Source organism: Balaenoptera borealis (assembly GCF_965194805.1).
Source record: "Balaenoptera borealis genome assembly, chromosome: 10".
Classification (NCBI taxonomy): Eukaryota; Metazoa; Chordata; class Mammalia; order Artiodactyla; family Balaenopteridae; genus Balaenoptera; species Balaenoptera borealis.
The window spans coordinates 10,097,566-10,114,202 of NC_138874.1; the positions used below are offsets into that span (position 1 = coordinate 10,097,566).

Sequence of the window (16,637 nt, forward strand, 5' to 3'; positions counted from 1 at the left end):
TCCACATTTGGGATTATACTCAACAAAACAAAAAGAAATCTGTGAATTACATTTTCAGTGTGCTGTTGATTCATTCAACAAATATTTATTTGTTTTATTGCTTTATATGCTGGGTATTATGCTAGGTACTCACATTCTGTCTCCGTAAGGAACTCAAAGCTTCTAAGTTTCCAGGGCAGCACCAGCTATAGCATTTATGCCGCATTTGCCCTAGTCAATGTGCCAACAAGGCGTAGATTATGAGAAACGTTGATGTCAGGAGGTCCAGATCTTTATCCCAAAAGGACATAATACTATGTTACGGGTCCAATGAGAAAAGAACAGAACCTTGTTAAACGAAGGTCTCCCGTGCAGTCCTTGCGGTTGAGAGGATTAAATTATCCCTTCTCAGGGTTGTTCTGCTCTAGCAATGGCCCCTTTCTGGTATTACTAGTTGTCCGTATTGATTTTTCAACAGGGTATCTAAGTTTTTTGAAACATTTTCTCGTTCATATTTATTGTTAAAAGTAAGGTGTCACAGAACATGAATAGAGGAAGCTTGATTATCATTGTCTTTTATAAAAATTTCTTAACAGAAATTTTAGTACTAAGTCATATAAATCCAAACCAAAACACCACAGGTGAAAAAGAATACAGTTCCACCCTTAGAATCCCATTAGCCTTAAAGGAATAAAACTAACACAATTCGGTTCATCTTATGGATATAAAGATGATTTTGCACTGGAATGACCGTGTTCTGCTGTGTGAACTTGAGCCTTTAACCTGCCACTGTGGCCGGCTGTCCAATAATAACTGAGCAGTGGCAACTGATGCTTTTATTTCTCCTTCTTGAGGTGTGAGAAGCATGAACAGTACTGACATTCAGTGGTCCGCCATCCTGAGCTGGGGATACGCTGATAACATTTTAAGGTTGAAGAGTAAACAAAGCGAGCCTCCAATTAACTTTATACAAAGTTCACAGCAGTATCAGGTAAACATTTTTATGAAGTGCTTTACAATAATAATTAAATATAATGCTTTAAAAAGGAGTCAGACTGATGGCAGCCAGTCTTTAATATCCTGCAGTCAGTCCAGGAGCTGGTGATGCTGGATGTATGCTTGTTTACAGTGCTGACAGACTCCCTAACTGCCGCTGTTCTGTGTCCCCAGAGTTTGTCCTCTACCCAGTCTCTTGTTGAGGCAGCATCAGCTCATGGCTCAGTATTGGAACAAAATCAGCATTGCTTTCTTCTCAGTGTCCACTTACCTTTTGTTACTGTGTCATTTTCTTCCTTTCTTTCTGTCTTTCTTTCTTTCTTTCTTTCTTTCTTTCTTTCTTTCTTTCTTTCTTCTTTCTTCCTTCCTTTCTCGTTCTTTCTCTCTCTCTTTCTCTCTCTACAGCTGCGTTGGGTCTTTGTTGCTGCGCACGGGCTTTCTCTAGTTGCGGTGAGCGGGGGCTACTCTTCGTTGCACGGGCTTCTCATTGCAGTGGCTTCTCTTGTTGCGGAGCACGGGCTCTAGCCGCATGGACTTCAGTAGTCGTGGCACGCGGGCTCAGTAGTTGTGGCTCACGGGCTCTAGAGCACAGGCTCGGTAGTTGTGGCGCACGGCTTAGCTGCTCCGCGGCATGTGGGATCTTCCTGGACCAGGGCTCGAACCCGTGTCCCCTGTGTTGGCAGGCAGATTCTTAATCACGGCACCACCAGGGAAGTCCCTTTACTATGTCATTTTCAATAACCAGAGTGCCATCTTCTATACCTAGTTTTTTCTAAATGAACCGGGTATTTAGGCATCACAACATGGTAGAAAGAGCCTTGGGGCTAACTGTAGCTCTGTGATCTGTGTTAGTGTCCAGCTCTGTTATTTACTATGTAGCCTTTGGCAAGTAATTTAACCTTACCCAACTTGAGTTTCTTTCCTCTTCTCTAAAACTGGGCTAGTCATACTCCCACCACTCTCTCATAAAGCTGTTGTTAAAAATGTCTCCAGTGTTTCTGAAAGTACTTTGTAAACTATAAAACATCATGTACACACACAAACACACACACACACACACACAGTACTGCCATAACTTTTTCCGGTACTAAATTGTATGTTAAACCTTCTTTCTTTGACTGTCTTTCCATAGGAAGTTCTTTTACTGTTTTCTGACTTCCGTTACCTACATAGCACCTGGTGCCTATTCATATAGTCCTAACATTCGTCACCATTCCCTGAGCACTTTAAAGATGGAGTAAGCTACTTTTGGGGAATTTTTGGCAGTGAAAGAAAGGAGAGCAATGGTTTGTTTGCTTAACCTTCAATATGCCTGGAAAGAAAGGTCACTGCCTTTTGTCATCTGGCTTACCAGTAAACTAACAAAAGTAAGAATAAAGGACAGTGAAAAACAACCTTATTATAAATTTTAATAAGAATTTAAGCACTGAAAAATTATTTCTATCTTGTAAAGTTGGGCACAGAAACATCATTAAAGATGAAAAAATACTCTCATTAAGTCCTTTTAGCAAAACAGGATGATCCAGATTTCTAGCAAACACGGTGTGATAAAGTACTTCCGGTCAAGTGCCTAACTAACTAGATAAGAATACCATATTTCATTTTGTTCTTAGAAATATGCTGTTCACTCATTGGTTGTTTAGTTTGAGAAAATTTGTCCAGGGTATTATCATATGAAGACTCACACTCTGAGATTTCACTTATCTGATCAATTTCATCATCATCCTTACAGATTAGAGTCCTGCTGTCTCTTAGCCTTTATCTTCTGATTGATCTCATAATTGTGAAACATGTTCCTGTCAATTTTCTTCTCTTTTCCATTATTGCTGGAAAATGAAAAATTCTCAATTTCCAACTGTGTTCGATGACAGCTGAAAGTAGACTACAGAAATGGTGTCTTTGGTCTTCTTTTATACTTTCTCAAAAGATGAAAACATTCTTTTGACAATGCAATAAGAAAACCAAAAGATGACAATTTAGGGACTTCCCTGGTGGGGCTGTGGTTAAGAATCCACCTGCCAATGCAGGGGACACGGGTTCAAGCCCTGGTCCGGGAAGATCTCACATGCTGCAGAGCAACTAAGCCCATGCGCCACAACTACTGAGCCTGCGCTCTAGAGCCCGTGAGCCACAACTACTGAGCCCGCGTGCCATAACTACTGAAGCCCATGCGCCTAGAGCCCGTGCTCCGCAACAAGAGAAGCCACCGCAACGAGAAGCCCGCGCACTGCAACAAAGAGTAGCCCCCGCTCACCACAGCTAGAGAAAGCCCGCGTGCAGCAACAAAGACCCAACGCAGCCAAAAATAAATAAATGAATAAGTAAATAAATAAATTTATTAAAAAAAGATGACAATTTATTTCACATTTTACATCATCCTTCTGGGAGATCCATTATTCTTCCATTTTCTTATTTTGTTTGTTTTGTTTTAGCATAGTTGGGAATAATTGAAGAGTAGAGATGAAATAATTCCTAGAATGATGAAATAGCAAAGTGTTTCAAAATAGAGAAAAAAATGAGATTATTGAAATCCTAAAAATGTAACTTAGGTTTATAAAAGAGTTCAGTCAACCCATATGGTAATTGCAAGACAGCATGAGTTTTATTCTACATATAGGAAATAGGTACATTTTCTTTTTGCTCTTTGGAAGACCTCTAAGAAAGAATAAAAATTATGAAATATCAATCTTTACAAATAGAACTATTCAAGAAAGAAACTCAAAAAATAAAATTAGATCCAATGGACTCTGAAGATATATTGAGAGTTAAGAAGAGTCAGGCTCAAAGCAAGTCACCTTTCAAGGTAGCAGACACTTGAACACGTTTGCAGGGCCAGGGGAAGAAGCCAGCAAATGACAGTTTGAAATTCTGACAGTTGTTTGAGAAACACTGGGGTGGGGTGGGGCTGGCCTTAAAAACAGAGGGGCTTCTCTAAATCAAGAGGTGACGCCGAGACATTTTGAGGCCCGAAGGAGGGAAAGGGATGAGGTCTGTGGCTGATGATCGCCGTCTTCTTAGGGAAGTGAAGTGAAGTATGTGGGTATCGCTGAGCAGCCGACCGACCGGGAGAGGTGGGACTGCAGAGGGGGCAGAGCGGCTGGGGACAGCTGCTGGGGGCGTGGTGCTGGGGGTCAGCTAGTGCCAGAGGAAGACTGTCAGGCCGAGCAAAGAGGTGAGCCGACCTTGAATAGTGTCTCCATGGTTGGGACTCAAGGGTTTATAATCCCCAAGGAATAATCCCAGATTTTTTTCTCCACGTTTATCTTTCTTTCTTCTCCTATCTAGCAATCTTTAGAACTGTTAGAAGCAGTACCTCTATTTATATATACTCTGTTTCCCTACCAAAGACAGAAAAAGAAAAAAAAAAAAGTAAAAATCAGGTAAATGCATCTCTCTCTCTCTCTCTCTCTGTCACACACACACACACACACACACACACACACACACACCCTCTCAACCTTGGATCTAGTCAATCCTGAATCATTGTGTTTAAATTTCTGAGGAACAAATGGCCCTACGTGTATTTGTGTGTGTGTGTGTGTGTGTACACAGAAAAATGTAAAATCATAGACAATGCATTGTAATACATTTTAACTTGGAAACAGCTTTTAGATAGCTTAAAGTTACAGAATATTATTATATCTTACACCATTCTAATCATTTCAAGTAAAATGTTTACCTTAAATTTTGTGATCATATATTTTTTTTTAAATTGTCAGAAAAATAGAAGCATTTCTTATGCTTTTTAAACATGATAATCTTTGATTTGTCCTTTCTCTAGGTGACTAGTTGTGCTTGGGTACCGGACAGTTGCCAACTGTTTACTGGGAGCAAATGTGGCGTCATCACAGCCTACACAAACAGATTCATGAGCGGCACGGTAGGTCCTGGGCGCGTTTTGTGGGATTTTCATGTCAGTGAGGGGAAGAAACCCTTTATGAAGTATAAATTTGGTATAAGATTAAATTTTTTGTACATTAATCTTTTGTACTTTAATCTCTTCACATAAGCTGTTAAAATGTAAAAGGTCACGTGTCTAACTCTTTAATTTTAGGTTTATTAAGATCACAAAAATTTTGAAAATAACTGTAAAGGTCAGAGACAGACAGTATTTTGAGTTATGATCTGTTTTGAGTTTAGGCTTTTTCATGGCATTTTGATGCTTGCTTGCTTGCTTTCATTCTCGGTATAAACCTGAGTGCTTACAAGTATCCCACAAGATTCTATAAAAGTTGGAAGTACAGAACTCCTAATGTTCAACATTCCTATGCCCTCTGGGTAAATTAAATGACAGAAAAATCCAAGTAGCCAGTCTTGATTTCTACCACTTACTGGAAGAAATTTTTTCATTCACTGAATCCTTTGGATTTGAGAGTTAAATTATTAAAACACTCTAGTGAAGAAGACATTATGCAATACTTCTTTTAATCGACTGTAATTTCTTTCTTTTTTTTTTTTTTGCAGTAACAGTACTTACTTTATTAAGAGATTAAACCTACAGTATTTTAGTAGTTAATTAAAGGACCAATTCCTAAGAGGCATTTCCACTGTAGGTCTGTCATTCCTTTCTTGAATCAGCTGTCTGTGGTGCTGTTGAGCATTAGTGGCAAATTTAGGGTGATAACTTAGTGATTATCATTCTAGTCTAAAATGTGCTCTGTGCTTTTTTAAAAATTTATTTTCATTTTTGGCTGTGTTGGGTCTTCGTTTCTGTGCGAGGGCTTTCTCTAGTTGCGGCAAGCGGGGGCCACTCTTCATCGCGGTGTGCGGGCCTCTCACTGTCGCGGCCTCTCTTGTTGTGGAGCACAGGCTCCAGACGCGCAGGCTCAGTAGTTGTGGCTCATGGGCCTAGTTGCTCTGCGGCATGTGGGATCTTCCCAGACCAGGGCTCGAACCCGTGTCTCCCGCATTGGCAGGCGGATTCTCAACCACTGCGCCACCAGGGAAGCCCCTGTGCTTTTTTTTAATTATAATTTTCTGCATCATTTTATAAAACATGTTTTACTGGGTGAAACCTGTATTTCTAGCATAGGGTGATGCTCAGTTCCTTACTTTTCTGTCCAAGTTTATTCCCTTTTAAGCCCTTGTTAAGGTTCTTTGCCACGATCCTTGGGGTATAAATGTGATCATAATATTGTTTCTGTCTCTTAGTCTAAGGAGTCATTAAAATGTTTGAAGCAGGAGTGATATGATCCAGTCAGCATTTTAAGGCCATCACTGTAGCGCCTACAAGGAGAATCGCTTAAAAGGAGTGTGAGGCTGGAGGGGAGGGTACCAGTTCAGAGGCGCTGTAGTGATACAGGCCGGCCGTGGTGAGGGCTCTGTGTCAGGAGGTCAGCATGTACAGGTTACTGCAGGACAGTGAGGTTGTGCTCTAAGAAAGATTCACACACAGCTTAGAAGAGCCAGAAGTGGGACCAACCAGATGTCAGGAAGCCTGAAAAGTTACACATGAGCTAGATCTTAAAGGACCATTTTACTAAGTGGAGAAAAGAGGAAAGAGTATTGTAGCAAAGTAAACCAACACATGGAAACAAAGGCATGGTAGTTTGGGGGATGGCAGATAATTTTATGTGTAGTTTAGAGTATAACATGCTGGGAGGAGTGCCAAATTCAGGGCAGGAACAGTAGAGTGAGGTGAGGGTCTTATACACAGGCCACAATAAGAATGCTAAGGAGTCTGAGCAGAGAGGCGCCTTCACTTTTGGAATGTCTTCTGTTTTCTCCTTTTTACTCCCCAAGGCCTAAAGCGGATGTTATTTTATAACGTCTCTAATATTTACCACTGCCATTGCCTTTCACCTTCTGAGCTCACCCTGTTTCCTTTTTTCTACAAATATATTCTAATCTCTGCTGCTAGAGCAGTTGTCTGCTTGTACACTCAGATCATTTGCACCATCATAGACACCTATTTAAAAACTAGCTTCATCTTTTGTTTTTTATTTCCTCTTACTTTTCCCAACACTATGAACAGCCTTGCTCTTAGTTTTCCTTACTTCCATTCTTCCTATAATTTAAAATTTTAATTATACGCTAGCACAGTATACAGTATTGGTTAAAAAAAAAAAAAAGATTAAGCTGTACTCGGTATAGGAGTCATTTTGCACAACATAGCTTTGAAATAGATCAAAGATGTAGCTATTATCATTTGAATACAGCAAGACACATGCTTCTTTTAGTTTGAAGTTATTGTGAATTCTTAGGTTGCTTACCTTTCCTCAGTTCTGTATTTGCCTGAAAATGGATTTTTTCAATTTATTTGTAAGGGTTTTCTTTTTCTCCTAAGTATTAATAGTATTAGTTAATCAAGTCATGAGATTAACAGTTACTATTTAAACCATGTCCAAAATTGTATCTTAGCTGTGTGGTTTTATCATTGTTTGATCTGAGAGAAGGTTACTTGGGTTTTTGTAGATGTTGTTGTTGCTTTTTACTGGGGACCGTCTCATCATTTTGGGGTCCCCGAAGCTGCAGATGTGACCCTATGCCTGTGAGGTTGGCAGGAAACACCTCATGTTTACTAGCTTCTGTTCTCCCAACCCATTGAATGCCATGATTCTAAAAGTATTTATGCTCTCATTTGTGTTGGCCTTGACACATACGAAAGACCACCTCCCATGTAGCACCATGTAGGATATGACCAAAATAATTGTTGTCTGAAAATATTTTCAAGGGAATCTTATGAAGTACTTTCCTGAGCTAGTGAAGCATATATAACTTTGAGCATTGTGAGTTTCTGTTGACTATCCCAAGATAGTCTGCTAAAATGCATTCTACATGTGTCATGACGAATACGTTAGTTGGTTATAGGGAATTGTTATCTATAAGCCATTTATATACAGTATTAGAGAAGAATGTCTTCTAAAAGTGATAACTGATTTTAAAATAGTTGGTCTTGAGTCATTTTTTTCACTAATTAAATAGTGTGGCCACATCATCTTCATATAAGTGAACACCTGTATTTCTATTCTCTAAATTGATGGTGGTAGGAGAATATATATGCAGTTTATCCGAGGTAGTATTACACCATTCAAGAACATTTTATGAAGAAGTAAGCCAGCACAAGATTCCTGTTCTACCCATGGAAATTATTTTCTGATCCATCAGGGAATCATTTAGTAACACTAACTCTTGTAATCATTTTAAAGTGCAAAGTCTATAAAATTTCAATAACCACTACAGGGTACCTATCTTGTGTTTACCCCATAAATATTATTCATGATCATGAAGTAAAAAAAAAAAATACACACACACACACACACATATATATACAAATATATATATATTTTTTCTTTTTTTTTAATAAGCAAGGAGGGAGCTTTAGCCTTGAGGGCATTTGTCAATCCTAGAATATTGACCCTGTCCTTGGACAGCCTCTTGTGAGAGGAATAGAAAACAACAACAAGGGACAGAGCAAGCTGGGGAGTCCCAAGGAGGCCCTTGTCCAAAAGGCTGGTCCCTAAGAGTAAGGATGAGTCAGATAGGACCAACTCTTGCCTGGAATTACAGCCTGGATTGGAATTCCCTGGGTTGTCCAGGATCCTCAAGACTTGAGTTTGGGTAAGGCGTCCCTAGCCTGGCATGAGGATCCAGGTCATCCAGCAGAAGAAACAAGAAAGGTACTTGCATTCTATTCCACAAATAGAGGAATTCCTTCACATAATTTTTCTAATGTGGTAACAAATACACAAAACCAAGCACACAAATTTACAGATAAGAAAATGAATATGTGAAAAAGTTAAACTTAGTTACAATAAGAGAAATTCAAGTTAAAGCAACCTTGATTGCCGTTTAAAACTCGGGAAATTTTCAAAGATTTAGAATGGGAATTGAGTCACAAACTGAAATGCTGCAGAGTTCAGGCAGAGAAGGAAGGAGCTCAGGCCTTTTGGGGCAAGGAATTCCTTGGTCCCAGGGACCCTGAAGAATGGTCTGCAAGGGCGCTGGCACATCCCTGTGGCCCTGCAGGCTCCTGGCCCTGCGGGGAAGGTCACGGAGGAGAAGCAGAACTCGTGCCCTTGTTCAGAGCCACCTGTTTGCTGTGGTTGTGTGCAGCTGAAGGCCACATGCCCTAGCTAAACAGAAGCCACTGCCACACAGCTCAAGCCCGTGGTTCCAAGGGGAACTGTAAGCCTGGTATTGCTTGGTCATCTGAGTCTTTAAGAATAAAATAGGTATTTTTATGTGAAAAATAAAGCACTTGAAATAGATGAGCTGCAGCTAATAATTCAACACAGATATGTTTCAAAAGCAGTGGTGATCAAAAAGGCAAGATGCAGCAGATACCTAAAGAATAATTAATACCATATATATAAAGCTTAGCAACATGGAAAACAATACAATCGTTATAGTAACATATAGTAGAACATAAATTCTACATACATGGGAAACAAATACAAAATTCAGGATAATAGTAACTTCTGACAAGAGAGAGGAAATAGGATGTAAAACAGTACACAGGCTATGTAATGTTTAATGTTTTCTTTATTTAAAAAATAAGCTGATCTTATAAAATGTTAGGATTAGTTTAACTGAGTGGTCAGTATACAGCTTTTTATTATACTTTCTTTCTACTTTTCTATATTCTTTGTACTGAAATACTTTATGACAATAAACTGCTACCCTAATGAAAACAAAGGTTAGACCCTGTGTGGACATCTGGTGGCTGTGAGCCATGTGGAACTTGGAACATCAGTTTGCAATGTTTGATTTAGAAAATCAGTCCACAACAATTGATGAGTAATACATCGCCATTGGTGGCATCATGAGTTGGTACAAAGCCTTTGAAAAGTACACTCAAGAACTGTAAAATTATTAATATTCACTGATCCACTAGTAGGATCCTGGAAATTCTAAAGAAATGATTTAGAGGAGGAACAAAACTTATATACATGAAGGATTTAATTATGACATCTATAATTTTGAAAAAATTTGAAACAATTTTAAATGCCTATCATAAAGGATGCTCAAGGGGGCTTCCCTGGTGGTGCAGTAGTTAAGAATCCGCCTGCCAAGGAAGGGGACACGGGTTCGAGCCCTGGTGCGGGAAGATCCCACATGCCGCGGAGCAACTAAGCCCGTGCGCCACAACTACTGAGCTTGCACTCTAGAGCTCACGAGCCACAACTACTGAGCCTGTGTGCCACAGCTACTGAAGCCCGTGCGCCTAGAGCCCATGCTCCGCAATGAAGAGTAGCCCCCACTCACCGCAACTAGAGAAAGCCCGCGTGCGGCAACAAAGACCCAACGCAGCCCAAATAAATTAATTAATTAATTAATTTTTTTTTTTTTAAAGGATGTTCAAGTAAATTATGGTATACTAACTGTATAGAATATTATAACACTTAAAAATCATTTTGAAGACACTGTCAAAAATGGAAAATGCTTATGGGAGAATGTATAAAATACAAAACAGGGAGTTATTTGTATGGCAGTAATCACAGCTATAAAATACATATGTATTTGCCTAAAGACTGGAAAAGAATAGACAAAAATGAAAAGCTTATTTGTTGATGGAATTACGGTCAATTAAAAATTTTTTAATGTTTAATTAGTTTTACTCTTTAGAAAAAGTTGAACTAGATTGGAAAATGAGATGTTTGAGAAGAATGTTTGAATCACTTGGGTTGTTTTTATTTTTGAGATACGACACTAGGATACCTTTCGTCATGGTTTTTGTCTTATACTTTACTTATTTTTTTAATTTTAGCCTTCAGAGATAGAAATGGAGTCTCAGATACATCTCTATGGGCACACAGAAGAGATAACCAGCTTGTTTGTCTGCAAACCATACAGTATAATGATAAGTGTGAGCAGAGATGGAACCTGCATCATATGGGATTTAAACAGGTACAGAAATCTCCAACTCTAAAATAGCTACTTTTAATGTTTCAGTTCTCACTGTGAGAAATAGATGCACTAAAATAATATCTTTATATCATAATAGCTTTAAGCATGAAATACAGACTTTACCTTTGTAATCTTATTGAATTAAACAATCAGTTAGGAATATAGTCAGGAATGCCTTATAAATAGTAGATACATATACACCGAGGAAAAGAATTATACAAATAAGAGAATATAATTATATGTAATGATCATATGCAAATTCATGTCTTTGGTGTTTCAGGTTGTGCTACGTACAAAGTCTGGCGGGACACAAAAGCCCTGTCACAGCCGTCTCTGCCAGTGAGACTACAGGTGACATTGCCACCGTGTGTGACTCAGGTGAGCTGGCCCCAAAACCAAAGCACAGGGTGGCTGCAGTCGCAGTGCATTCAGCCAGCTGGTTACATCACAGGTGCAACGGTTGCATTCCATCTCTCAGGCCCCTGCCAGATCTGTATGCTTAGGGGATAGCATGTATGTGTGTTAAGACTCCACACTCCCGATGCAGGGGTCATGGGCTCGATCCCTAGTCAGGGAACTAAGATCCGCCATGCCGCACAGCGAGGCCAAAAAAAAAACCAGTAAGGCTGAAGATTGAGTTCATCAGTTTAGGCATCTACTTATGCAAAAGTTAGTATTGTCATAATTTAACTTTTTTTCAGATATATGTAAGATTGCATTTGAGCACATGTAAGTTAAGCAAATTACTGTTACATAATTATCTGAATTTCCTTTGGTTTTGTTTTTCCATCCTTTTTTGCTTCTGCTTTTTAACTACTGACTTTGCTACCTCCCTCCTGACTAAATGAAAAGCATCAGCAGATGATCAACTTCCTACATGTGTCTTGTAGTTCCTGTGAGAGAGTAGTATAAAATAATAATGGAAGTATAATTTGCCCAAAATTTACATGACAAAGATATATCTCCTAATCAAAGGTCTGGCTTTTAGTTTTTGTTTTTTCATGTATACATATTAAAAAACTTGATGCATCCAGTGGGAAAGAACTGTTGAAAAGCTCATAAATTTTCTGTTTGCATTTCCATTAATTGAAAGGATCCTTTGAAAAACTGTTTCTTTTTGTCCACTCAGTACAGATATCTTTGACACATCTACAGTGGGTGGTCTTTTATCCTTTGCTTGCATTTTTCATATTGTTTGTTTTTTCCTGACACCAAATGTGTGGTCTTTCCAGACACTAAACAGTTCTCCAATTCTGTGACACCAACTGGGTGTCCAACAGTGCAATTCAATTCTGACACTAACTAGTTGAAGTTAGCAAATTTGGGAGTCCCAAGACCCCCCACCAGGTTTGATAATTCTCTCGAATGACTCACAAAACTCAGTAAAACACTGTACTTACTACTATGGTTCATTACAAAGGATAGACGTGAACAGCCAGAAGAAAAGGTAGGTAGGGTGAGGTCACAGGGTCTGTCCACCCTCCTGGCACGTCAGTGTGCTCATCAACTTGGAAACTCTCCTCCCCCTGTTGTTTAGGAGTTTTTCTAAGGTTCCATTCTGTAGGCAAGGTAGATTCAATCATTGGCCAGTAGGAACTGAGCTCAACCTCCAGCCCCTCTCCCTTCCCTGGAAGTGGGAGGTGCTGTAAGTTCTAACTTGGGGTTGGTTTTTCGGGTGAGCAGTTCCCATCCTGAAGCTGTCTGGGCCTCCCCCCAGGAGTCATCTCATTAGCATAAAAAAGACAGTAAATTAACAAGGGTTTTAGGAGCTCTATGCCAGGGACCTGGGACAAAGTCCGAATATTTATTTTTGTACTATACCACGATAAAGCTCTTGTTTTTACAAAACACTCATTCATGCTTGTATTCAAGAAAAGTAACATCTTCAGTCATGCTTCAAGATTTCAGATGTGAAGTATTTGCCAGTCTTCACCCCTAGTCATAAAATAATGTCATGAAAACATTTTTATTTCCTAATCAGCATAACTAAGGGGAAAGATCTTAAATAGTTGACTTTGGTAATATAAGTGTGGGCAGATGATTGATGACTTTGCTGATTGTTCTTCCTTGATTTGTACATTAGTGGCTTTTAGTATGTCACATCAAGAGGGAATTTGGGGGAATCATATAATGATTATTTATATAGAGTTCTCTACTTTCTTGTTTTGGCAACATTTGGAAGTTAGGACTGATCCCGAGGGAACCGAATTTTGTAAAGTTAATTACTTTCCTGCTGCCAGTAGTGATTTATTATATCTGTGATATTATATTAGCTAGTCATATGGGAACAAGAAACCAGATTACTTTTGCTTACAATTACCAGCTCACTAGTAGGGTGTTCAGGTGCCCCTAGGTAGTGCGCACAGTAGAATAGAGTAATGGCTAGAACTTTCTTTCCACTTTGAACAAAAAGGCCTTCTCAACTTGTTTGAGGCCTCTCAATGCATATAGAAGGGTACTCATAAAGAGCATGTGGCATATAGAGAGCATAATAAGAATAATGATTTTTTAAAAGAGAGGACAAATTTATGTTTAGTGATCCAGAATATATTTCATTCTCCTATTCTTATAGTCCAGGAAGGGAAGAAAGTTATCAGATGTAGCCTACCAAAAGTCTTGACACTTCAATGAGAACCATCCAAGTAACTTTAAAATCAAAATTTAAGAGCAATAAATATATATGCATGTGTATGTATATGTATATATAATATATGTATATGTGTATGTATACACATATATAATCTCAAACATTTCTGTATTGGGGCTGAAGATAACACTGGCAAACTCACTCCTCCTGATCCTAATTTCCCAGGGCTTATTATGGGATGTGGTTGTTATAGTGATAAGATGTAAAATTTATTAAACTATGTAAATATTATAGTAGATGGTTTCTGTATTTTTTTAAATCATTCTGCCACTATATCAAAATATATGCATTTCAACTAGGATTCATAGCCTTTTCCTGTGTTGCCAGTGGTACTCTGAAGTTAATATAATATTCTAAGATTCAGAGTAGGGGGTAGTTCTCCAATGTCTTTTAATTTTGATGAAGATGTATAGGAAGAATAAAGATTTTTTCAGGAATGCCCAACTTTCTGACTTTTAGTTGATATGTTAAATTATACATGAAAGCAATCCGGTATTGGGTAAGGGCCTCGATTTTTTTTTTTAATATATATTTATAATCTTAGGCAGATGAGTGTTTACTTGGTTTTGTGGTAGACCAAGTTTCTGGGCAATCTGCTAGGGTAACTCTTTGCCTATTAAGTTCCATACCATACTTCAGAGTTGAGGACCACATTTAGATTTTTTATTTTGAAGAACTAAGCCATGCAGTAGCTGTGTCTTACAGTTACCAACCCCTACATCCATATCTTTTATGGATATGTATCCAATGACTTTAATAAGCCTTCTGACCTTACTAGTACACATCTGGTTACTTTATATATTTTTTAAAATCTTTATTAGATATTAAATACAAAAGAAAGAGTGAAATCTCTACTTACGTAAAAGATGAGTTTATCATCAACAATTGTATTTCTTTAGCATATTGAGTCTCCTATATCTTTTTTTTTTTTAATTTATTTATTTTTGGCTGTGTTGGATCTTTGTTGCTGCACGCGGGCTTTCTCTACTTGGGGTGAGCAGGGGCTACTCTTCATTGCGGTGCGCGGGCTTCTCATTACGGTGGCTTCTCTTGTCGCAGCACACGGGCTCTAGGCGCACGGGCTTCAGTAGTTGTGGCACGTGGGATCAGTAGTTGTGGCTCGCAGGCTCTAGAGCGCAGGCTCAGTAGTTGTGGCACACGGGCTTAGCTGCTCGGCGGCATGTGGGATCTCCCCGGACCAGGGATCGAACCCGTGTCCCCTGCATTGGCAGGCGGATTCTTAACCACTGAGCCACCAGGGAAGTCCCAGAGTCTCCTATATCTTGATGCTTTATTTGGATAATCTCTCCTAATCGATATTCTACAATGGGAAGTAGACCACTGGGCATTTTTTAATCTTTGTGTGTGTATGTGTGTGTGTTTATGTGTGTGGTAAAATATATTTAACATACAAGCTGCCATTTAAACCGTTTTAAAGAATACAATTCAGTGGCATTATTACGTTCACAATGTTGTGCAACCATCACCACTGTCCATTTCAAAAACTTTTTCATCACCCTGAACAGAAACTCTGTAACCGTAACTCCCACTCCTCCCTCCCCAACAGATCCTGGTAACCTCTATTCGACTTTCTATCTCTGTGAATTTGCCTATTCTAGATATTTTATATAAGTGGAATCATACAGTATTTGTCCTTTTGTGTCTGGGTTATTTCACTTAGCGTACCACTTTCAAGGTTTATCCGTGTTGGTGCCTGTATCAGAACTTCATTACTTTTTGTGGCTAAACAATATTCCATCGTATAGATATACCACATTTTTGTTTATCCATTCATCTCTTGATACACATTTGGGTTGTTCCCACCTTTTGGCTATTGTGAATGATACTGCAACACACTAGGCATTTCGGTTGGTGACATTTGAAGGTCTTTCGCATACCTTTAGGTAAAGAAGTATTTCCAATATTTATTTCTTTGCTATAAAATCTTCATTTCCTTAATAAAGAGAGAAACACATTCTCTGCTTTTCTGTTAGTTCTAATGGAGAGATAAAATTAAGTGTAGTAACACACTATGTCATCCAAACTTTATCATGCCTCTTAACCTCTGTCTTATCAGTATGAGAATATTTCTCCAGAGAAGGCTGGACACATCACCATGAGGCCCCAAACCACAGCCCGAGTTTATAGAGGATATTAAAGCAATTAGTGCCTCCTCCACCCCCTGGAAAACTACAAAAAGTTTGGTTACTCATGGTCTTTGAAAGGAAAAAAAGTTCGTTTAATAAGACATTGATTTGTAAGAGTCAATCTTAGACATTCTGAAGAATTAGCTTTCTTTTTTTTTTAAGAATTAGTTTTTAACTCAGCTTTTACTGTAACATTTTTTTTCTTCAGAAGTTCCGGAAGTCACTTCTTATAGATAGTTTCACAGAATATTTTCTTCTCTTTTTGGAGATTGTTTAGCTTTCTAGGTACTTTCAAATTCAGATTTGGCAGTTTGTATGCTGAAATATTATGACTACAGAAAGATTCATGGTTAATTTACATTGTTGCTCTACCTTGTAGCTTAATTTTTTATTTTCATTTTCTTCACTGGTCATCATCTCTAGATAAATATGCCAACTCTGTGTGACTTACAATGCAGTAGTTCCATTTATACCGTCCTCAGTCGTGAGTTGCCTATAAACTTCATCACTAAAACAAACAAGCTAGGCCCTCAGGGGTGCCCCTCTGGGGCCCAGTGTAGGGGGCTCTGTGACACCCACAGCCTGGTGACCTGCGGGTGACTGTGGCGTTTTAGCTGGCGGGGGCAGTGACCTCAGACTCTGGACAGTGAACGGGGACCTCGTTGGACATGTCCACTGCAGAGAGATCATTTGTTCCGTGGCTTTCTCTAACCAGCCTGAGGGGATATCTATCAACGTGATTGCTGGGGGATTAGAAAATGGAATTGTAAGGTAAGAGGAGTTTTTTATTTCTTTGTGTACTTTTGTTTATGAGGGCACAGAAGTTTCAAAAATTAGTTTTTACTACCTAAACATAGTAATATCTAATATTTAGAGATTTAAAATCACCTTCGGATATCGGTTCTTCAGTTCTTTGTTTTATTTATAAATAGTAAAGATAGCTTTAGTACATTTTTGAAATTTTATATTATTTGTCAACTATGAAAGAGTAACAATATGAAAATATACAGTTAGGTTTC

At 38.7% G+C, this 16,637-nt stretch overlaps 1 protein-coding gene across 4 annotated transcripts in view; it reads left to right on the plus strand.

Moving 5' to 3' along the window:
* Nucleotides 1-16,637, plus strand: part of LYST (lysosomal trafficking regulator) — a 188,797-nt gene that overhangs the window by 168,952 nt on the left and 3,208 nt on the right. For all 4 annotated transcript variants that reach the window (XM_082407545.1, XM_082407547.1, XM_082407546.1 and 1 more), the window contains 5 exons: nucleotides 834-970; nucleotides 4,757-4,855; nucleotides 10,685-10,824; nucleotides 11,105-11,202; nucleotides 16,233-16,389. In XM_082407545.1, coding sequence (XP_082263671.1) covers nucleotides 834-970; nucleotides 4,757-4,855; nucleotides 10,685-10,824; nucleotides 11,105-11,202; nucleotides 16,233-16,389 — 631 coding nt within the window. The remainder of the gene's footprint in view (nucleotides 1-833; nucleotides 971-4,756; nucleotides 4,856-10,684; nucleotides 10,825-11,104; nucleotides 11,203-16,232; nucleotides 16,390-16,637) is intronic.